Source organism: Notechis scutatus, chromosome 1 (genome assembly GCF_049901735.1).
Source record: "Notechis scutatus isolate UNSWTSFEM ecotype Mainland chromosome 1, rNotScu1.2, whole genome shotgun sequence".
NCBI lineage: Eukaryota > Metazoa > Chordata > Lepidosauria > Squamata > Elapidae > Notechis > Notechis scutatus.
The window spans coordinates 273,850,429-273,874,150 of NC_142009.1; the positions used below are offsets into that span (position 1 = coordinate 273,850,429).

General features: G+C 35.0%; 1 protein-coding gene across 4 annotated transcripts in view; it reads left to right on the forward strand.

Moving 5' to 3' along the window:
* SIPA1L1 (signal induced proliferation associated 1 like 1) overlaps positions 1 to 23,722 on the forward strand; it is a 165,287-nt gene that overhangs the window by 132,818 nt on the left and 8,747 nt on the right. For 2 of the 4 annotated variants that reach the window (XM_026671102.2, XM_087951614.1), the window contains 6 exons: positions 6,895 to 7,044; positions 8,652 to 8,770; positions 10,960 to 11,078; positions 12,320 to 12,765; positions 15,766 to 16,002; positions 18,501 to 18,666. In XM_026671102.2, the coding sequence (XP_026526887.1) occupies positions 6,895 to 7,044; positions 8,652 to 8,770; positions 10,960 to 11,078; positions 12,320 to 12,765; positions 15,766 to 16,002; positions 18,501 to 18,666 (1,237 nt within the window). The remainder of the gene's footprint in view (positions 1 to 6,894; positions 7,045 to 8,651; positions 8,771 to 10,959; positions 11,079 to 12,319; positions 12,766 to 15,765; positions 16,003 to 18,500; positions 18,667 to 23,722) is intronic. The other 2 variants (XM_087951615.1, XM_087951616.1) reach the window with 2 other exon arrangements.

Sequence of the window (23,722 nt, forward strand, 5' to 3'; positions counted from 1 at the left end):
TAAGAGACATGCCATGTTTTTCTTTCTTTCCGATGATGACATAAGCTATTTGTGTAACAGTCAAACTGCCATCCTGGAAAGGAAGGTAATGGACATAAAGGCAAAAATGCCCATCAAGCTTATCAAGAAAGATGAGAGTTACTTGAATTAGAAACAGAAAGTGTTTTTGGACGTAAAGTGGGATCAAAGAACCTCCAAAAGATAAGAAAAGTTCATGTGGAGGAATGTGTGAGAAAGGTCCAAGTTTGTGAAGAAGAGCTTTTATAATGGTTGTGATCTTTGCTAAATCATGAAACTGGGTCAAGTGTCAGAGGATCGGAGAAAAGGCAAAGTTATTCTTATATTCAGAAAGGGTGATAAAGAGGACCCAGAGAACTGCAGACCAATTAGCTTAATGTCAATAACAAGCCAAATTTTAGAATGCTTTATTAAGCAGTTTGTGAGCTTTTCCAAAACAATGCATTGCTTTGCAGGAGCAGCATGGGTCTAATCAAGAATAATTCCTGCCAAATCAACATGATATTTCTTTAATAGAATGATAGTTTAGTTGACTAGAGAAATGTGGTAGATAAAGGGCACCTTGATTTTAAAATATTAGTTAGCATTCCCCCCTACATCACTGCAAGATTTTAGCAGAGAAGATGGCAAAATGTGGACTAAATTATGCTACCGTTAGATGGATAGAGGTGGTTAAACAATATGTAATCCATATACATCTGTGGCTCCATGTCAAAATAGGAGAAAGTATTAGTGTCAACATTTTTTTAATATTTGTAGATTACACAAAAATGGAGGATATTATCAAATTTCAGGAGGATGTTAAGCTGTAACAGTAAGTGTAAATCAGCAAGATGAATTTCAACAAGGACAGATGCAGAGCCCTACACTCAAATAGAAAAAAAAATCAAAACTATGAATATAGACTATAGGGATGGTGGGGCAGCAATATGCAGAAAAGGGATCAGGATGTTTTGGTAGATCACAAACTGCAAATCTGCAAGAAAAAGGTCAAAAGGGCCCAGCAGAGATTATACTATCTGAGGCTTCTCAGAAAACAACAACGGAATGAGAAACGGCTAGTGACCTTCTATCACTGCACCATAGAGAGCATTTTACATACTGTACCTCTGTATGGTTTGCCAATTGCAGCGGCAGATAGGAAAGCACTCCAGAGGGTTAATGTCATTGCCCAGAAGATCATAGATTGCCCTCTCCCCTCTTTGGAAGAGCTTTATAGCTTCCCGCTGCCAAAAGTTCAAAACATTCTGAAAGATCCATCTCATCCTGGGAACCCTTTTTTTGAACTATTACCATCTGGCAGACGGTACAGAATAATAAAAACATGGACAAATAGGCTGAAAAACAGCTTCTATTCCAAGGCAGTAGCTCTTTTGAATTCTGCTGTATAGTGCAGTGTTGGTGTGGTGTGGGTTTCCGGTTCAATGTGTGAAGGCTGAAGAATATGTGTTTGTGTTTATTTTCATGGTCATGGTCATGATGTGCACTGAAGATGGTGTTTGATTTCGTTGTACGAGGTGCAATGACAGTGTAGTAAACTAACTAACTAAAAACAAATCATCTGCATTAGGAGATGGTGAATTCTCTTGTTGTAAATGTTTAAATGAGCGGGATGGCCAACTTTTGAGGATGCTATGATAGCAATTTCCTGCAGCTACATGGATTCCAACCCCTTACATTCTGTAATTATTTATGTTTTGTTATCCTATACAAGTAAAACATGACCCTTTAACTTCCAGCTAAACATGCCATAAAAGCACTACATTCATAGTCTACCCCTTTGGAAATATTGCTTGATACATCGTTAACTCACTTCTGTTCATAATGTTATCCAGCTAATTTTGTAATTTAATTCAAGAACCATGGAGATTGTGGGGAAATCAGCAATATTATACTGTGGAGGCAAAGGAAGAGAACAAAAGCATTCTGCCAACCCAGAAGCAACAACAGATGTAAACATTTTAAGAAATCCAAGCAGAGGATTTGCAATAAATATATAAAACCTCAACATGAATTTCAGAATATTTTTTATATAAGTATATTTGTCCTACTTTTAAAAACTTTTTTAAAAATGCAAAAGCCCAGAGCCTGGTTTCACTTAATATATAGACCCCAAGCTAGAAAAAATGATCTAAACTGGCTCGTTTCCAATTATTGAATCTCACAACTGCTGAAATTGTAACCTTGCCTCAACACACAGTCAAAATTTATTCTTTCACAGATAATATTGCAATATTTGGGACTAAATATTTGGGACTAAATCTCCAGTGACTTATCCATGGTTTAAGTACCAATTTGAACAAAATTACCTGGTACCTAACTTCAGGAGATGCCAGTTTGTATGCACTCTATTTATTTATTTGTTGTGCTTAAGGTAGTATTTAAACATTTTTTAATTAAGTTATCCTATCTGTATTAGCTAATTTAATAGGGGCTATTTGCTTACTGGAATCACCCAGTATTATTGTGTCAGGGTTAACTTCCATATTAGTATTGCCACAAAATCTTTTAATTTGCCAAAAGAAAATAAAATGAACCATTTTAAATATCTTTAATTTTAACAGGGTTTTGTTGCTTTGATTATCTTTACAATTTTTTGAATTCTGATACGTTATACCATTTTGGTCATAAGGATTACATACCAAAGGCAATTCTAACCCTATTTTAGCCAAACAGTATCTGCCATAAAACCTTTATATCACTATCTGCCATAAAACCTTTATATACACTTATATCACTAATGCTATTTTTGATTTAAACAAATAGCATTAGTGATATAATTTATCATGGAGCTGATTAAGAAAGGGACGAGTTTGTATGAAGGTGAACTTGAATACAATTTTTAGAAGGCACCTATAGGTCGGCCCCAACTTTTTTGATAGGAAAGGACCAGTTTCGCTGAATACAATTTTTCCATGAGGTGGGGGTGGTTTTGGTTTCACTAGCTCGCCTGCTTACCTCCAGCTGTGCGGTCCAGTTTCTAACAGGCCACAGACCGCTATCAGTCCATGGCCCAGGGTTGGAGATCCTGGTAAGTATATGGGTTGGTTGTAAGTTTTTACAGTAACACTATAAAGCTATAAAATACTTTCTTATACTATAAGGCATTATATTTTCTAATTCCTTTAAACACTGTTGCAATCATGTATCCACCATAGTTTGGATGTTATAGGTGCAGGAGACAATTTTTGTTGATGTATACAGTATCCACAGTAATTGGCTGGGGTAGGTATCATTGTTGCTGTTATTGGTGCCAGATGGTTAGGCAAATTCTGCTATTGATCTGGTTGTATAATTGGGATGTGTTGCTTATCCTGGCTATCATGGATTATTGTTCATAGGTGTTGGTTTTAATCTTTGTCCCTGCACCCTCTCCCCATGAGCCACTATTGTGAGCAGGGTGGGAATAGAAAATATGTTAAATAAATAATTTATAATTTACTGAATTTCTATCTGCATTTCTATCTGTGATCATCCTTGATGTGTACTCTCCAGTGGTGCTCCTTCCTACTACAAATGACACACACACACACACACACACACACACACACACACACACACAACACACTTCCTCTCTACCTCCATCTGCCTATCTGGTATTTTTATGCTGGTATGGAAAATGATATTTCTTATATTTATATTTTAATGTGCATGAAAATTTCTTAGGGATTAAGGATCCTTAAGGATTTCTCAGATAAGGAGATACTTAACATTAAAAGCATGATACTATATAGACCGAGGATATGGAGTAAATTTTCAGTTAACAGGAGAAAGGGGGGGAGGGAATCACAAAATGCCAGTAATATGAGAAATATCACAATTTATTTCAGCACCTACTGAAATATTATCACTCATGTTGGGCATTCCTTGAATGATTTGTAATCTGTTGTTTTCCTACCACTAGCTTTTTAAATAAATGTGACAACCCTAAAACAGGCTCGAGGCTCATGATTTAATCAGGGCAACTGCCGGAATCCTGACAAAATGTTTTATATAGTGTAATTTCTTTTTATCATTATATAGTAATTTTTGTATTACCTGTAGTAGATGGTACAGAAGTATATTTAATAAATATGAGAATGATTGTATGATCATGTGCTATCGTGTCTGTGTCAACACCTAGAACCATATAGATACATTTTTCCCATGAGGATTCTATCCCCAACCAAAATTATACAAAATTATTATTACTCTGTTAGTCTGCATGTACACCAAGAGCTTGTGCACCAGAGACATATTCCTTGTGTGTCTAATCATACTTGGCCAAATAAAATGTTCTGTTCTGTTCTACTTTCTCCTTCAAGTCTGTCAAAGATGTACCTTTCATCACTGTAACTGAATCCATCCACCTTGCAACTAGCTGCCTGTTTCTCTTTCCTTCTACTTTTCCCAGAACTATAAACATCTCCAGAAAGCTAGGTGTTTGCATATCATGTTTCCAGGATGTAATTTCGCATGGTCATTTAGTACGAATTCTGGATTGATTTGTTTGAGATACATTTGTTTATATTCCTGCTACCCATAGTATTCTCAGGAGTCTACCCCAATACCAAAGTTCAAAAGGATCCAAACTCTTCCTATCCTGCTTCTTCAAAGTTCAACTTTCATTTCCATAGATTATCATGGGGAAAACCATGGCTTGTAGCACTATGATCTTTTGTGATAATGACATATCACAGAATCCAGGGGTGGGATTCAACCGGTGTTACTACTGGTTTGGTGACTATGTTTTGCGCGCGTGTAAAAAAAAACTTAGACTGTGCCGCCCGGACAGCTGAAAAGCGCTCTGCGCTTTTTTCCTCTTTTTTCCTGCTTTAAAAAAAACTTTTTTCCTGTGCCATGCAAGCAGCTGAGATTGAAAAAGCAGAAAATAAAGGACAGGTAAGAGCCCGGGTGGACAGGTGGGCCAAAGAGCAGCAAACACAGAACCAGTTCAGTGTCTGCTGCTCTTCAGAGCTACCGGTTCTTTAGAACTGGGCAGAACCGGTAGCATCCCACCCCTGACAGAATCTGAATATCTTTTCCAATACACATTTGTTGTTCTAACAAGTGCTACTCTCTAGTATATTACTTGACTGCTGGTTCTTTGATTGTCGAGAGTCAATTCTAAAAGGCAGAAGGTACCTATCACTTCACTATCATCACAGCCAGTTCTAAGCCTGGTTGATGTTGTCATTAGTTTGATCTTCATATTTAATCTAGTTACATTTTTTTCACTGCTCCTTTATTTTCATTAGAGCTTACAGCTCATTTGCATTTTCAGCTATCAGAACAGTATCATCAGAAAAGCACAGGTTATTGCTGTTTCTTCCTCCAGTATTAAAACCACATTATCTTCTAATCTAGCTTCCCTCAGCACTTTTTCAATATATAGTTTGAACAAATAATGGGAAGAATGTGCAGCCTTGCCTCACTTTTTTTTTGCTGATCAGAAGATTGTTTCACCATGTTCTATCCAAATTTTGACTTTCTGACTTGTATATAAGTTTTGCATGAGGACAGTGAGATGTTTTGGGATTCTCATTTTTCTAAGCACATTCTGAAACTTGATATGATCAACACAACCAAAGGCCTTCCTATAATCAATGAACCACATATCTGATATTCTTTGGCTTTTTCAATTACTTAGGGGAGCATCAGAAATAAGATCTCATATTCCAGGGCCTTTTCTAAAATCAGCTTCAACATCTGGCACGTTGCTTTCTGTGTTGGACAGTTGTAGGCATTATTTTCCTAGCTTGTGAAATAATATAATGTACCCAAAGACCAGAAACTCTGCCCTTGTGGTGAAGGGAAATTGACATTTGGGTAATGTATTACTCTGCTGCCTCTTTCATGGAACTCTCCAAAATGTACATCCGCTTTCCTGGTTTGAGTTAAAATATTCACAGATTTTCAACCGTACAAAATTAGGAATGTAACTGTGTGCTGCATTTTTTTCTGGATATTTACTGAATGTGGAGAAAGATGGTTTATATTATAGATGTAGCCATAGATTTTGCTTGCTTGTCAGACTTCTTCAGTGTTGGCAAATTTTTCAAGGTTTTTGTTGTTGTTGTTGTTTATTTCTTTGCTTGCTTTATTTTGCTTTGCTTTTATCACTTTTATAAAAAAAAAATGTGCAAATCAAAAATAGAAGTGGGGTTCTTTTTAGGGGGTGATAGTTCAGGAATGCTCAGAGTATGAAGTCTATTGATCATGCTGTATTGCATGCATTTTTAACAAATGTTTTAACATTATATTAGTTTGCCAAATATGAATGGATACAATGGCTAAGGCACAAGGATAGAAACCAAGAGCCTATAAATTTTAATCGTGCCTTAAGCATAAATCTGTCTGGGTGACTTTGGGATAGTTATCATCAGCCCAATTCTTCTCACAAGGTGGTTGTTGTGGGGATAAGAGGAGGAAGGAATATTAGGTATGTTCACTGCCTTGAGTTGTTTATAAAAATGTAAAGATCAGATATAAAATGAATAAATAATCTAGTAACTAGTAAGACATTTTTAGCTTTATAATAAAGTACACTTTAAAATGCCAATGTCCTTTTATGAAATAGCTCAATTAAAACACATTTTAAAAAACTGTTATAAATCCTTTGTTTATTCGAAACCTGGTTAAAACGGGCTCTGTTTTCATATTCTTGCATTTCAGCAAGTTTATTTCTACAACCCTTGGAAGCATTTTTCCCCTGTGTCCCTGTAGCCTGCTTCATAGGGAGTCGATTTATAAAAGAAAGTGGATACTATTCTACAGCTGGTTTTACTTTTTGTTGTTGTGATGAATTGATGCTGCTGATGTGGCAGTTTGCATAAAATGTTATCTTTTTGATGATCTTTTAATAATGCAGAATTTGGAATTGTTTGTATTGAACAGATTATCTCCTGGTTCTGATGTCTATGTCACGGTGTCCTCCATTGCCTTAGCAAGATCACAGCAGTGTCGTAATTCTCCAAGCAATTTATCATCCTCAAGTGAAACTGGCTCTGGTGGAGGGACATACAGGCAAAAATCTATGCCTGAAGGGTAGGCCTCATATGTGTTTATTGCTTTATGCTTAGGTCTTATTCTTTTAATTTGCGCTTTGGTTGTTTTTGCTAGAGAATCTGAAAAGGAAAAAAAATAAGGATACTTGGTCCTATAGCAAGTGCTCCTAAGGTCATGGCTTCCTCAAACATAAAAAATAGGTAAAATTAAAGCCTAGTATTCTGGTGTCTTGATTTAATAGTTTCTTATATTGTTGCATCTGAGGTAGCATCTTGAAAAACTATAATATCAGTTCTTGGCTGAAAAGTTAAATAAAACATCCCACATTAAAACTTTGCTTAAGAATGTTTGTCTGCTTGTGCTGAATGTGTTCACACTGACACAAAAAAAGATACGTTCAGGACAATCATATCTGCGTTTAATTGCCCAAATCCCAACTTGTCTATTTATTTTGCTATAACTTAATCATTCATCTTCTTGTCATCTCCCTCTTCAGATATTGCAGATGTAACTGGCAGTGTTACATATCTTCATTCTTGGCATCTGTCATACTCTTGATTAATCTCAAAGACTGTAACTGAATATAAGAAGCCAGTTTAAATCAAAAGCAGTTGTTCCCATATTGTGTTACTGGGCAGATTAGAAGTATAGTGGGTAACAAAATGTTTTATTAATTATGAATGGTAACCTCTTAACAAAAATAGGAAAGCGAGCATATAGTACAACTTTTGTGACTGGTAAAAAAAAGTCATAATGTTCTTGAGTTATGCAGTTAAATAAAGAAGCAATAGGTTTCTCACAACCTGCCAGCATCAAAATTTTATTGTACAAGTATATGGTATCCTTGTACTTGAATATTGTATTCAGTGTCTTTAAAAACTTGTTATCCTTTAAAAGGCCAACAAAAATAATTAAGAATCTGAAATAATTTCTTCATAAAAAAGGTTATAATCCTGGAGCTTTCTGGTTACGAGAAATGGTTAGTGCAACAAGGACAAGATAGCATTGTGTGGAAGAAGAAGTGTTTTCCCTCTCACAATATTAGAGTCTAAAGCTAGGTAATAATAAAATAAGAAATAAGATAACAGAGACACTACCTCCCCCACAAAAAACCCTCTTCATTGCATAACAATTTCAATTTAGGAATTTACAGTATGTTTTTATGGAGAGACAAATTGAGGATAAGATTGAATAACTACTAGTCACAATAGTTGCATGTTGCCTCCAGATCCAAGATACTTTTATCTGGAATAATGGTTGTTACTGAATGGTATGAAGGGCCTGTGACTCTCATGATCATTGCTGAGTCTAGTCACATTTTTATTTTCCTAAGTCTGTTCAGGTAACCAAGGTACGCCATTGATGACATCTTGTTTAATCCCTATCATCTGACCAACAAATTCTTTACTGTCAGCTTTGTCTTTAGTCTACTTCTCTGTTAACTAACTTTCGTTCTCTATCTAATGGCTAGTAACTGTTGCTGAGCTATGAACCTTAGGGTGGTATATGATTTTGTCAAATCAATGATACAATTGACTGTAACCATTTTGGAATGGTTGAACTAATCGTAATCTAATACTTACAAAACATCTTTGAATGATATTTCTCATGTGCAGAATGGAATAATTGATATTCCTTTTACACAGATTTGGAATGAGTAGAAGATCTCCTGCCTCCATTGATAGGCAGAACACAGATACCAGTGGCAGTGGCAAATCCACCCCAAGTTGGCAGAGAAGCGAGGATAGTATGGTTGATCAGATGGGTGAGTATTTGTTTCTTGCATATATTCTATTTCTTGTGCCCCAAGGTGACATTGGCAACCCATTCCTATGCAATAAACATTTATCTTTTTTGTTTTTATTAATCAGAATGAATTATCGTAACATGTATGCAACATTGGATGGCACTTATTTATTCGAAATAAAATGTCTGTAGGGAATAGATACATTATAATAGCCCAGTCCCTGGAGTGCTTTCACAGAAAGTTGTACTATAGACATACTTGGGTTTACTTGTTTTAGCTGTGCACTTTGTCCCAAATATAGCATCTGGTTCATCAACTTATTTTAATTTTCATTGTGCTCCTTTCTGACAGAAAGGGTTATTCAGATAAATGTTTTTGATATGCTGATGATAATGTCGAAACATAAAAATGCAGTGAAATCTATATTTAGTCAAGATATTTTCTCCCACTAATGAGTATGTCATTAGTTAAGATTTTAACTGAAAAAAATGTTCTCAGCCATGCAAATCCACAGCATTCAACTGATATTTATTGTTGAGTCTTTGTATGGAGTTTTCAGCATCCAGGCCTGGTTCTATAGATGCTGTGCTTGAATTTATTACATTAGATACCACTAAGATTTTTGAAATGATAGCAATTTAATATCCTTCTATTACATCGGTAGTGCATTGTGACAGATTTTAGCAAAAAAGCCAACTAAGCCAAGCTAAGAGCATGGCTCTTTGGTAGGCTGTATAATGGAAGTAGAACAATACTTCTAGAAAAGTTGTATCATCACTTAGTCTTCATTGTTGGGGGCAACATGCTGACTCTGTAAACCTTTTAGAGAGGACTGTAAAGCCCTATGAAGTGGTATACAAGTCTGAGTGCTATTGCCATGTTGGATACTTGAATAAAAAACACCAAAGAAGTTTGGAAATAGATTTGCAGAGTAGAAATTGGCACAGGTCAAGCTCAGTTTCTCCAAGTACTTGGAAGACCAAATGATGGGAAAAGAAACATTCTGATACTATTTTACCTTGAAAAGCAAACATTTTATATAATATTACATTGAAAACCAAAAAAGAGATTACAGTATAGTTTTCTCAGGTAAAGGGAAACATTTGTCCTGTCCTGTCCTGTCTGACAACAATCTTGAAAGTAATCCATTGTCCTGGACAAGCTGAGTGATAGAAAATGACATAATGAAAGAAACCGAAACTGCTCTAATTATGTTTATGCTTATAGATAGCTACTATGTTCATGAGGAGGATTAAGTGCATAGTGAAATATTTAGTTATCACTTAGGGGCTGGGAAGAATTTTGAAAATAAAATGCAATATTAAGTTTCAAAATGTATACTTTCCTGTATTCATATTAAATCCATCTAGTGATTCCTCATCTTTCTCCCAGATCTGTTTAGTAAAAAAAAAACAACCCAGTGATTTTATATATATAGTTTCCATTTGGAGAAACTATTTCAATCACATCTGCTTTTTCATTTTTTATTGTGGTGATGGTAAAATGTGTGATTTTTTTCAGAATAATTTTGCAGTTCATATATGTTGTAGTTTTCAACATTAACTACCATAAAGTTCTTTTATAAAAAGTACAACAACATTCAAATAGTTTTAATTAAAAAGTAAAGAAGGTAAGCAATTTGGTGAAAAAAAAGAACTTGTACAATATTACCTAGCAGCCTCTCTTAGAAGAGGGTTTTGGTTTGGTTTTGTTTTGTTGTTGTTTTAAGACAAGTACCATTTTACACAAACCTAAATAACTGTTTCCTTATAATTGTGAGTTATATTCATCTGACAATCTTGTTAACAGAAGCTTATTTTATGGAATAGTAGATTCAGACAAGAATCCATTTGGAGCAACTTTCCTCTCCCCTTTTCATTTCTTATTCTGCCCCCTTCTATTAAAATGCATAGAGTGGAAAGTAAAAAGCTTGCAAAAAATAATTGTTGAAAATCCCTTCCATTAAAACAAGCTTCTGCTAGGGACAAATGATCCACGAGTTGAAAAACACCAAACAGATACAGCCTGGTAATAGCAAAGATTTTATTGTTCAGCTTTAAGTCAGCAATGATAGAAAACAGATGTTGTGTTCTACTTCTGGTTCTTATAGACTGGCAACAGTTTCCCATTTTTTTTAAAAAAATGCCAGGCAATAGATTTTGTAAGTCTCCTGAATGAAAACACTATTACTGTATGCTATATTACAGAAGCAACATGCCATCTGCCTGCAATGTCCAAAATGCTGCCATCCTTCAGAGAAAGTCCAACAGGAAGGTTGATGAGGCAGGATCCAGTTGTTCACCTATCTCCAAATAAGCAGGGTCATGTAAGCTCCGTTTTTATTCAAGTTGTCTTAATTAAAGTTATTGAAAGATAAAAGTGTCTCTTAAAAATTTGTACTTTCCTCAAATTATGGTTGCTTGTCAGAATACAAATATGCAACCAATTTGTAATAATCTCATTATTACACATTTGAGTCTAAGATGCATTAATGAAAATATTTCCCTGCCAACTCAGGCAGAGTTTTGCTTCAAACAGTAACATGATGTGCACTATGATCTACAAATCATCTTTTCAGAAAAAAATATTTTTTTTAGGATCTATCAACATTTTTACAGGGAAATAACTCTTATATCAATCTTTAGTTCTCTATTAATATAACTAATCCTTGCTGAAGGACCCTAATTGGGACTGGTAATGCCTTTGCTATGCAAAACAATTGTTAAGTGAAACATCATGTAACTACTCCACTTAGCGATCATAATTCAGCAAACACCATGGCAAGAAGGCTGCTTAGAGTTATAATATCACAACTCCTTAAGCTGTGGGGAAACAGTTTGAAATCTGTGCAGATTTTTAAGAATTCAGAGAAGCTTCTTGATTTATAGGTTTCATATAAGAAATGATACCATCCCTTAATTTGAGATTACAGGTAGTCCTCAATTTACGACCAAAATTGAGCCCAAAATTTCTGTTGCTAAGTAAGACAATTATTAAGTGATTTTTTTTGCCCCATTTTAGGATCTTTCTCATTACAGTTATTAGATGAATCACTGTTGTTGTTAAATTGGTAATCCCATTGTTAAGTAAATCTGGCTTCCCATTGATTTTCCTTGTAAGAAGGTTGCAGAAGGTGATCATATGACCCCAGGACACTGCAATTGTCACAAGTATGGCTAGTTGCCAAGTGCCTGAATTTTGATCACATGGCCATGGGGATGCCACAATGGTCGTATGTGTCAAAAACAGTCATACGTCACTTTTTTCAGTGTCGTTATAACTTCAAATGGTCACTGAATGAACTGTTGTAAGTTGAGGACTTTGCATGGTGATAAATTTAAATTAAGCACCTTAGAGATCTTTCGTAATAGTCTTTTAAGGGATGTTATAGGTTGATACTTCTCTAGTGGTATGCAGAAAGGAACTTTTCTCATTTTATGTTTGTAGACCATTGTGTATATTTTCCCTTACTATATCATTTCAGTAATGAGCTGTTCATCCCATTTTATATTATTTCATTCCAAAATGTCGAATTTAATTCAGAATCTTGTGTGTGTCTATGTATAGTCTGACAGCCACTACTCCAGCCACTCAAGCAGTAATACGCTGTCTAGCAACGCTTCCAGTGTTCACAGTGATGAGAAATGGTATGACAGTGGAGATAGGACTGAATCAGAGCTGAATAGTTACAACTACCTTCAAGGCACTTCTGCTGATAGTGGCATCGATACCACTTCATACGGTCCCAGCCATAGTAGTTCAACCTCTCTGGGCAACTCGGCAACATCTCCCCGATCAGGACTTATAAAAGAAAAAGTGACATCACTTTGGCACAGTTCCAGTGAAATGGTCTCCATTGCAGATCGGACTTTAGAGAAAGACAGCCACGTGATGGACAGAAAAACAGAATCTTCATTGAGCTTGGACATCCATACCAAAAGTCAACCAGGCTCCAATCCTTTAACAAGAGAAAACAGTGCTTTTAGCCTGAGTGATGCTGGTTCCCATTCAAGGTAATCTTTTTTTAAATTATGTATCTGAAGGCTCTTTCTAGATATTTCTAGCAGCTTTTAGAAAATAACTGTACACATTTCTTAGCAGCTTGAGCAATTTGAAGAAGAGATACTGTGCAGAGAGTTTGAAAATGCTGGTATGTTTGCCCTTTCTTTTAGTGGATGGAAAATCACTCCATCTATCATAGTTCTTAAAAGAGAAGTGTCTACATCATTAGATGAAATTTATATATTCTGCTTTTGGAATGGCTGGCTATAATAAATCTATATAATAATATTAATACATGCACATACTAAATATATTTATGTGGTAACGTTGTATAGTAATATATCTTCCATTGGAGTGTAAATTTTATGGATGGATTTTGGTATTAATATGGAAGTATTTTTAATCTTCCAATCTAGGCTACATTTCTGGCAGTTTTGGTGGCCTTCGACCTAAGGGGAAGTGCTTAGTTTTCTGAGACCAATTAGATGCTACATAATTACTATTTAATAATACTGTTAATAATTGGTATACTAAACAACAGGCAATCACAATTTATTTTTCAGATTACTTGTGAAATATTGATAGGCTATCTAGGAACTCCTATAGAAAATGATTGAACAGAATGGCTGAACATACAGGAATTCACATACAGAACTTGAGATTGTAGAAGACTTTAGTAATAGTTAATGTGCACACTAGCTGACAGCACATAATGTCATGAATAAAGACTCTCCCGAGTCTAAACTATTCTCAATCAATTGTGTTGCTGATTTAAAAATAAAATTAATTAATTTCAGATTAAAGCTTTTCCAGAACACTTTAGAATAAAAGGCATCCTGATCCCGTTGGTCTTGGTAAAAGAAATGAGCCCTTTGGGGGTTTTTGGATCACTTTTACAAAGTGGAAAGAACTAGTAATGTTCATTGTATACTAAACTGCAAGTAGTCTCAATGTCAAATTTGGTTTATGGCTAGCTCCTTTAAAACTTCGTACCTGTGAAACTGTGATGACGTTGCAAATACTTTGTTTGCTACATTTAGCTGGACTTTGCTTCTCAAATTCTTGTGACAAAGTTACAATTTCTGACTTTGTAACTTTTCCTAATATTTGGAGAACTTTGCTAATGCAGTTTGTCATTCATTTTATGTTAAAATCAGTATTTTAAAAGAGTGCATGTGCTGATCACTGCAATGAATGATGATTTTACATTATAAAATGTACTAGCTGCACAACATTTCCAAACCTTATTCCATCCCACCATTACATTTAAATAAGATATTAAGTAAGTAATAGGCATGTCAGCTGTCAAAATTGTCTCAACTGGGTCAGCCTGAAAGTTCTAATTCCCTGCTGGACTATAACATTGCCAATTTATCTAGAGTTGTACTATGTTGGAGCTGGAAGCCAAAATGAATTTATTTATTTGTTTATCAAATAATTGGTTTTAATTGCCTAATTGAAAAGACCCCATAAGAGTTACATTAAAAACTCAATAATATAATCAAGATATAGAATGTAAAAGTATGCAACTTCATAACAAGGTTCTAATGCATTATGTTCTGTTTGTGAGGTCTCCATGGACCACAGTTTATCCATTGTGGAAACAAAATACTAGATTTGATAGTTTCAAAATTCATGACATGAAAATAAGTAATTTATTATGAGTAATGCAGCAATGCTAAGTCATCCACTGATATTTATCTTTAGAAGATATCTGAAACGTGTATGTTAGGTGATATTATGTCTTTTATTGACTCAAACAATGCTGTAGGGAAGCAGAAGATGAATTCTTAAACATTATGGCATATTTATACAATTAGTTGAGTCCTGGAATTTATGAAGGATTAATACAATTGACTAAACATTAATAGTTTTTTTAAAAAATCTTATTATAATTTTTTGACATGTTAGGAGTTTCTTGTCTGTTAAATTCAGTATGTAGAGCTAAACAATATGATAAAATGGGCATAGAAAATCTCTTAGCATTGATCCTTGCTTTGTTAGAACCCTATTGTATTATAAAAAGAAATGAAGAATTTTTATAGATTTTGGAAGAAGCTTCAGTAATTCAACAATTGGACCCGACTGCTTTCCTAGAAGTTATCTATTCCAAAGAAAAATGTCTCATCTGTTATATCACTGCCAATAAAATAATTAGTGTTTCTCTTAAAATATTGTCTTTTATCCAAAGAAAGGATGAAATATGTCTTTTTATAAAGCATCTACCATAAGTGAAAGTGAGCGATTCTTTTCCCTTCTTGTAATTTTTTCATCTTCCTTCAAAACGTACTTTGGAAAACGGTTTAATTTTGCAAGTTGCACAACAACAACAAAATAGAAAACCAAGTAGAAAGTTCTATGGCAAGATTAGGACTTCTTCTCGTGAAATTAACATCCTTCTTAAATTATATCCTCATACAGTGATCACAATTGAGACCAGTAACTTAGTTGTTAAATGAAGCGGTTGCTAAGTGAAACCGCAACTATACTTGTGATCTTTCAACTTTCCTTTGCTTTACAAACCCGTGAAGGTCATAAATCAAAGGACTGGTTGTACAGTTATTTTTTTCTTTCTCAATTGTAAATGTGATGAAGAACTATCTGTATCATTCTTTTGCCAACCAACGACACTGTTGTCTGTTTACATATAATTAGAATTGCCATTCGGGGGGGACGGGGACCCTTTCCTATATTTGTGTGTGCGTGTAAAAATTATTTCATATTTTGTCAATCTTGCACATAAGTTTTTTTCCACCTAGTGCTTGCTAGACGATCATAATTTGCTTCTCTCATTAAGATTGGCTCTAGATTAGGAGTTGGTGTATTTGTGGTAGTGAAGGCCACATTTTATTCTTCTGTTTAAATAGGTTGGATCCTTTATTCTAAGATCATGAAAGGAAATCATATAACAATTGTATTCTGTGTTACAGAGGGCAATTTTGAAATGAACTGCGTGCAATGTAAAGTTATACAGTTAAGTCAGTTTTGTCTTTCTTATGCTTCTTTCCCAGTACCATGGGCTCCCGACATTCTGCCAGCTCCATTGTTTTCACCAGTGCCAGAAGTTCACCTAAAGAAGAGCTTCATTCTGCCACTTCCCCACAGTTAGCACCTTCTTTCTCCTCTTCTTCCTCCTCTTCTGGTCCTAGAACTTTCTACCCACGTCAGGGTGCTACTAGCAAGTACCTGATTGGATGGAAAAAACCTGAAGGGACAATAAACTCTGTGGGGTTTATGGATTCAAGAAAGTAAGAGCATTTTGGTTCTATTTTAATGGGTGTTTAATGGGTGAAAAGGCCTCTTTGTATTTTTCTCATGGAAAACTTTTAAGAGGGTTAAAAGGAGTGGCAATTTAAGCCAATTGAAGGGCTTTTAGAAGAAAACCTCCCAAGAGATTTATTGTCTGCTTTTCCTTGAAGTACAACTCAAATCATTGAATTAAAACCATTTAATTAATTCAATGTACTTAGAAAATGTTCCTTCTTTTTAGTCACTCATTTCCTTATGGTTTTTGTTTTTTTTTAATTCTCTCAAAATACTAAAACACCCCAGTCAATGTATATTATTCTTCTCCCCCACCTACTCCCTCCAATTTTAAAATCATGTTGCAAAAGCTTTAAAAGGTAAGATCTCAGATTATCTTGAGACAAATACTTTTCCACAGGATTTCTTTTTTCTAAACTAAGTGAAATTAGAAGCATTTGAAAACATTGTTAGTTGGGCTCTACAAATCCTGATTTGGATTGCCAGGAAGGAAAGGTATGTTGCCACCATTCATTCTTTCTATTCAGAGGCCTTGAAACAGATGTAGAAATCACCTAATTTGTTCTAGGTTGTGTATAAATTAATAAAAGGGGGGGGGAGATGCAATTGCTTTTTCCTCCAAACCACAACACAATTGGAACTACAGGGAAAGAATCTGGCCCATGTCGGAAATAGCGAATTGATATGTAAAGCCCTTTTGTTAACATGAAGTAGAGCTACCCTACTTAATGCTAATAACCCTTGATTAAATACAAAGAGTAAGACAAGCAAAGAAGATCAAAGCGTTGATGTCTGACAAGTAACTTTAAAGTATTCAAATGAGTTATATCTGTTACAGTAAGATTTTCCCACTTACCCTTTTAGTTTTTATACAGATATCTTATGTCACGATAATACAATTGTGTTTAGAGCCAATTTGTTACTGAAGAACTTACATACATTTAATCACACAGATAAAAAGTTAATCATAGATCATTATTAAAAAATATAGTAAGATGAAAGAAATAAATTTGATCTAGGTAGAAGTGTGCATGAAAATCCTTTGTCTTTGAAACAAGGGGAAAAATCACTGCGTTCTGGTGGTTCTGCCAGAATGTTTCAGATCGCTGTTTGGCAAAACTGAGGTTCATCTAGTTTAACAGCTTCTGATTTTTGGAGGAAACAAAATCCGCGGATAAATAGAGTAAGGCTGGTGCTCTTCACAATATAAATTTCTCTACAATTTTCCTGGCATTTTCTCTCCTCCACTCAAGCACCCACCCCCGTTACTACCTGTATTGCAGCCAAGCATATCCCACTGACCTACTTTTCAACCCTCCCAGGTAACTCAAACAGGACACACAACTAGATGAACTAATTAGACTTTATTATAAGCCGATATTAACAGAATCTTGCAAGCCTGAAACTACAAACTTCCCGCTGTCACTTTTCATTGCTTGATACATTAGGGAGAGTCCTTCTTAAATATCTTTCTCTGGCCACTAAGCCACTGGAAGCTCCAGCCTCTCTTGTCTGATTGTTTCCTAGGTAGTATTTCTTTCCCTCATTCCCCAAGGTCATCCACACATTCCATTACACTACCTGTCTCCTGCATTTTCTTTCCGGCATCTTCCTTTCTCTGCTTCCTCTCAGCTGCTGGTGCTTTTGGCTCCCCCCACCCTTCAAAAATCACTTCTGTTTGGATCAAACAGTCTTGTTTTATCTGCACATTTCATTCAGTGCACAAACCAGAACTTCCAAAACATGTGCAATTCAGTGTGCAGACCGCTTCTTCCATACATGGAAGAATAGGCACAGAGAGCAATTTTGCACAATCCTTAGTTCTAGGTGGCCACAATAATACAGATGGTATCTAAGTCATGATTTCCAGGAAGCATGTGGTTGGAATAATTGCTTAAACTAGGGCCAGACATGAACGTGGTGAGCGATATAAAATAGGTAGCAAGAAAATTTTCTGACAAAGTGGTCTTTTGTACGTGTGCTTATCATACATTTTCACTCTAGCATTGGAAAGACAAAAGACTGCAGTGTGAAAGGGGCCATATACAGATAAGGACATGTTTGAGGGAAATTTGAGGAGAGCGCTTCCCCTCTCTTTTCTGTGATATGCCTTTTAAGAACTATTTAAATGCTTCCCACCTTAGAATGGCAAGAAACTATCCATTGTTCTTCACAGTTCTGTGTACAGGGATTCCCCACAGCCACAGAAAGGGGACTTAGAGAACCACAGGAGGTCTTGGAGCCATGATACATTTCAGTGTCCTTAAGTGTTGAATGTATTGTGAAAGCCTTCTGGTGGCGATGTGGCTAGGGTTGCTGTTATTATCATAAACATATTTGTTGCAATGTGTATCCTTGTTCATTAATGCTAAATTATTAATAGTTATTAAAACTAAACTTCCATTTAAACTTTCTCTAAAAAACAGACATGATAGAAGCCATTTTTGTTTGTTTTGTAAAGATGCATTTCTTTTCTTTTAAGACGACATCAGAGTGATGGTAATGAAATGGCACATCCTAGGTTGCGTGCATCAGCCAGAGATCTTCGAGCCTCACCAAAGAGAGCATCTAAATCAAATATTGAAGAAGAGTTGAAGAAGCTAATAGATCTGGACAGCCCAACACCCGAGTCTCAGAAAAACTTTAAGGTAAGACTTTCAGAATTATAAAATGGAATTGTGCTGAAAGATACATTCAGAGATAAGCTAGTCGTTCTGCAGTTCATTTGTAATTAGAATCATAAATGAATTCACATACTCAAAAATATGAAATTGAATCCTTTTATCAGTTATTGGGTCTGTTTTACTCTTAAAAATATGATATAGATTATTTAATAAATTTAGTTAATGATTTTGGTAATTAATTGCTTAGTTCAGAAAATGCTGCCTGAGACATTGGCTATATCTTGCAATAGAATAAACATTTAACCTTATGGAGGTATTACACTGACTTCCAATTCTTTTTCAGGATTTAATTCAAACTAGTGAATTTTATATTGAACTCTGCAGAAAAGTTAGCTTCTCTTATTTAAGACTGATTATGCTTATTTATTCGTTAAGTTAGTTTCAAATGATAAGGTCAACTCAGTATCTGCTAGAAACCTAATCTGTAGAAGCAAGAACAAGGCATTAATACCTCTAACAATGTTTGAACTCGCATCATGAGTACCACTAGTGGTCCCATTTTTAACCTTTGACCTTTTTGTTTTTTTCACAATTTTAGGAAAAACGTAACTTTAAGTATGTCTGAGAGCTATTAATACTAATAGATGTGAATTTTCACATTTCATTTAATTGATCAGCTCCTTATTTTTTCTGATCGTAGCACTTAGGAATTCCAGTTAGTGGAATTTTTCCACTGTATCTGTGCCTAATGTTATAAATGGTTTTCCAGATTTTGGGGTGTTTACATCTATTAAGTCTTCTCAAAACACTTCTTGGATTCTATAGAAGTACTTATAAAGGTTGTAATGAATAGCACTGAAGAAAATGCCCAGATTTCTGAGATCTCCACACTGAAAAGCACTGGGTTAACCCTTCATGCTTGTCAGACTAAATGGTTTCCACAGTAACCATGCAAAGGAGGGCACAAGAAACTTCTTTCTTTGCCTGTCAAAATCCCAAACAGCTTATTAAAACTTCTAAAGACGAGCCACTGTGAACAGATTATTTTTCATTGTGTTGCCTTTAAGGCTGATGTGGAAAAAAAAAATACTGTAAGCAAGGATTTCACCATCCCTCCCATGGTTTTTTACTGGCTTTATGAAGGGAATGATGAATATTTCTTTCATGATTTATCAAACACTTGGTTATGTCTTCCATAGAATCCCTATTAAGTTAAATGATTGATTCTTGCAGTCAGTGGTTGGTAAAATGTCTGTTGTGAAAATGTTTATAATCAATATAATCTTCTCTATTTAGATGATAGATGGTTGCCATTCCATTAAGCAAACTCTCTGCCAAATGTATGACACAATTGCTATTGCAAGCCTTTCTTTAAATATGCTTCCTCTTAATAAATAAGGATATGTCCTTGGAAAAGGTTAGCTGTCCTCTGCAGAGTGTATTGTTCCCCTTCCCCCTTTGATTTCCTTTTCTCCCTTTACTGTAATTTAGCTTTTCCTCTTTCCCAAAAGAAAAATAGGGTGATAGTGGTCAGGTTTTTTAAAAAAAAAAAAAAACTAGGGAAGTTTAAATGAGGCACTGGACAGTGTCTCCTCATCTTCCATTGACAGATTCTCTAGAAAAAGAGGAGGAAGAAAAATGACCAAGGAAGAAATAGTTTGCAGCTGACAAAAAAAACTTTATGACGTTACTTTACTGCACCTATTTTTATTTTTAACTCAACCATATTTTAGTAGGTAAGAACTCTTATGACGTGTTGTTCTACAGTGTGTACAAAATGAGGAACTGATTATCTACCACATTTAGATATTTGCTCATTTTATTCTTGCTGAACATATATAGTTGAAACAGGAGTCTCAGTCCTTATTTTTAGACAAGACAAGATATTTTTAGACACACACACACACAGCTTAGTTTTCCTTTCTTTAAAAAAAATCTCTCCTTTCTTAGAAAAACCTGTTAGTTTATGTTCCATCATATTTCAGTGCTTTCAAAACATTATTTGAAGACTGTAAATAGATAATAATTAAAACAAAGCATATACTTTTGAACACATTTCTAGCAGCAAATTATTTAGTAAGTATCTGATTTTGAGGTTAATTCTTATTATAAACTCAGTCAGTGGATGACTAGGTGAACATACTTCCTAGTTATGTAACAATATTTGGTACTGATGATTGAGAAACTTCGGTAATGTGCTCAGAGATATAAATATTCACATCATTATGTAACATGCAGGGGCTGATGTTATGCTATTGCAAAAAGCTTCTGCTACAGCAGAATAAATAGCAACTTTTTAGTATATTTCAGGAGCTTTGCAAATCATGATATTTTGTACCAATAATGATCACTGTATTCTGTGGGATTTTAGTATCCGATCCTCACTGAAAACATTTGAGTCATAGTAATAAAAAACAAAGACTTTGAGGCCTATTTATATATATTTTTCTTATTGTAAAGAAATAGCTGATAAAGTGTAGACTAGTGCTATTCTAGCCATTATTTAAGCAATGTAGTAAATTTTATTTATGTTTTCTACTTCTTAATTGCCCATTTCCCTCATCGAGGGGCTCTGGACAGCATACAATATAATCAATAAAAGGAATATTAAATCAGAACTAATTTTAAAATTATAAAAATAACATAAAATTTCAAAAGGTGAAAAACTCCAAGATGGAGAGTTAGCAATTGTTAATAGAGGCAAGGTAGGTCCTCATGCGGCTTGCCGGCGTCATAATTGTTTTGGGCCTCCGTGCAAGGCCTCACATCCAAGTTCATAAAAATATTTTTAAAGCTTTCAGTATCTGATGTCTCACCCGTATGAACTTTTTCAAGAATAGAGCACAAGTGAATTAAATAAATTAATAAGATTTAGAACCTGCTGAAATTATTGTATGCCACAGTGCATAATTACAGCAATGAATGGTGTATTGCTCTACTTTTAAATCATAAAAGTAAACCTCACTGAACTTAATATGACATTTTTAATACAGATTTCTTTGAATTCAGTGAAATGTGGGTACATGATAATACTAACCTTTCTTAGCTTGTTAAAGCAGCCGCATTGTCACCCCAGGATTGAATAGCTACCATGTGATCCCTGTAAAAGAAAGATATGCTTTAAGGAGTTATAGACATACTATCTTTGCACCCTCATGTAATTTTAGTAAGAATTCTGATTACAGTGACAAAATCTAATACAAACTAAACTTAGAAGAGAAGAGAAAGAAAGGATAAAAGTGCAAGCAAAAAGAACATGAAAAGAAAGTAAAACCATGATAAAGAATGAGAAAAGAAATATGTACAGAAGTGACTTACAACCTTCATCTCAAGGGGTATAGACTCTTTACTCCTTCTAAGTTACAAACAGTTATCTCTTCATCCTCTAGCCCAGTGGTCCCCAACCTTTTTTATGCCGCGGCCCGGTACCGGCATCAGCTGGGCGCCGCCATCTTGTTTTGATGAAAAAGTGCTTCCGGTGAGCTTTCTACCCGGAAAAGCTCACCGGAAGCACTTTTTCATCAAAACAAGATGGCGGCGCCCAGCAAACCAGCGGCCCAGTAGGATTTGTTCCACGGACCGGGACCGGTCCACGGACCAGTGGTTGGGGACCCCTGCTCTAGCCCATCCTTTATCTATAGACAAATCTATATAGAATCATCTTTTCAGGCCTGGTGTCAGCAGAAAGTCCATAAATCATTGTCAGGAGTAACAACATAGATTATTTTAACTTTGTTCAAATAAACCAACTTTATATCCCTTCTTTTTACTTCTAACAGTTTTAATTGTTCAAATATTGTCGTAGGATTTGATTTCTCTTCGAAGTTTTAATAAGCCTCTTTTGTAAATCCAATATAAAAACAAATGTCTAGGTCCCTCTCTTGGTTTTATCATTTGTATTTTCCTTTTGAATTTTAGGACATCAGCCAACTTCTTTTGTAGATCAGTGAAATATCCTTTTCCAAGTCATTCTCTTGGTCTGTCAGTTGTAAATTAATAACTTTGATACCATATCTACATAATTTATTCAGTAATATCTCTTTGACCTAAACTATCCATAGAAGCAGATATCATTACTGACATTGTTGGTGTCATGGCTATTACTTTCTAACACCTTTCTTCAAAACTCGCTTTCAGTATTTTCATTTTTTCCTCTAGCTAAATCTTTAGTCCCATCTAGGGTGCAGTTTTTAAATCATGAAATTGCTTATCTCTGTAGGCATTTCTTTAAAAAAAAGCCTGTTTCCTATAGAAACCTGTTCTTTATAATTAATTCCAAAGTCTTATTGTAAGTTTCAGTATTCCAAATTTATCTGGACTCAAACTTGTATGTAACTTTCTAAGATCAAAATCTTGTTTAGCTTCCTCTGTTTATTTCAAGTTCTTTAAGTTCTTAAGCTAATAATTAATTTTTCTTTTGTTCAGAGTTGAAGATAAACTAATGCAATAAAGCTTTTCAAACCTGTCATTCTGAAGGCCCTTAACAGTTTTTAAATGGTTAATAGACAACTTCTAAAACTGATTAGAAAGTGAGATTTGGGGACCTAGTGTCCATTCAAAGTTTCTGGTACAGTTACAAAGCAAGATGTCGAATTCCTTCATCTCCTGGTGTTCAGACTGGAGGAAAACCGCTGTCCTGCAGTCTCCTCTCAAGGAGCAGCCTTCTGGCACATATGTGGGTGATTCCCTGTGCTCTCCTTATCTGGAGAGGTTCCAAGGAATCAATCTATTCACTGGTTCCTTGATCTTTGTTGTGGTTCTTGGCTCCAGTTTGACTGAGTGATGTTCAGTTCATCATATCTCCCTTAGAAGAAATGTTTATCATTAATTTCTGATAAAAAGTTAATAATAAAAATCAAGTCAAATAAATAACACTATAATCCTAAGGAAGCCAAATAAGGAAATATCTCAAAACTTATATGTAACTAAACATATCTACAGCTTAGGCTGAAAGACTCACTGTATCATAGCATAGCCAAATCATTGGAGTTCAGTGAAAAAGACAGTTGAACTCATTAGTTGACAGATCAATTCATTGTGTTCACAATTTAAGTGAACCTAATTTTGAAACTGAAGGGCC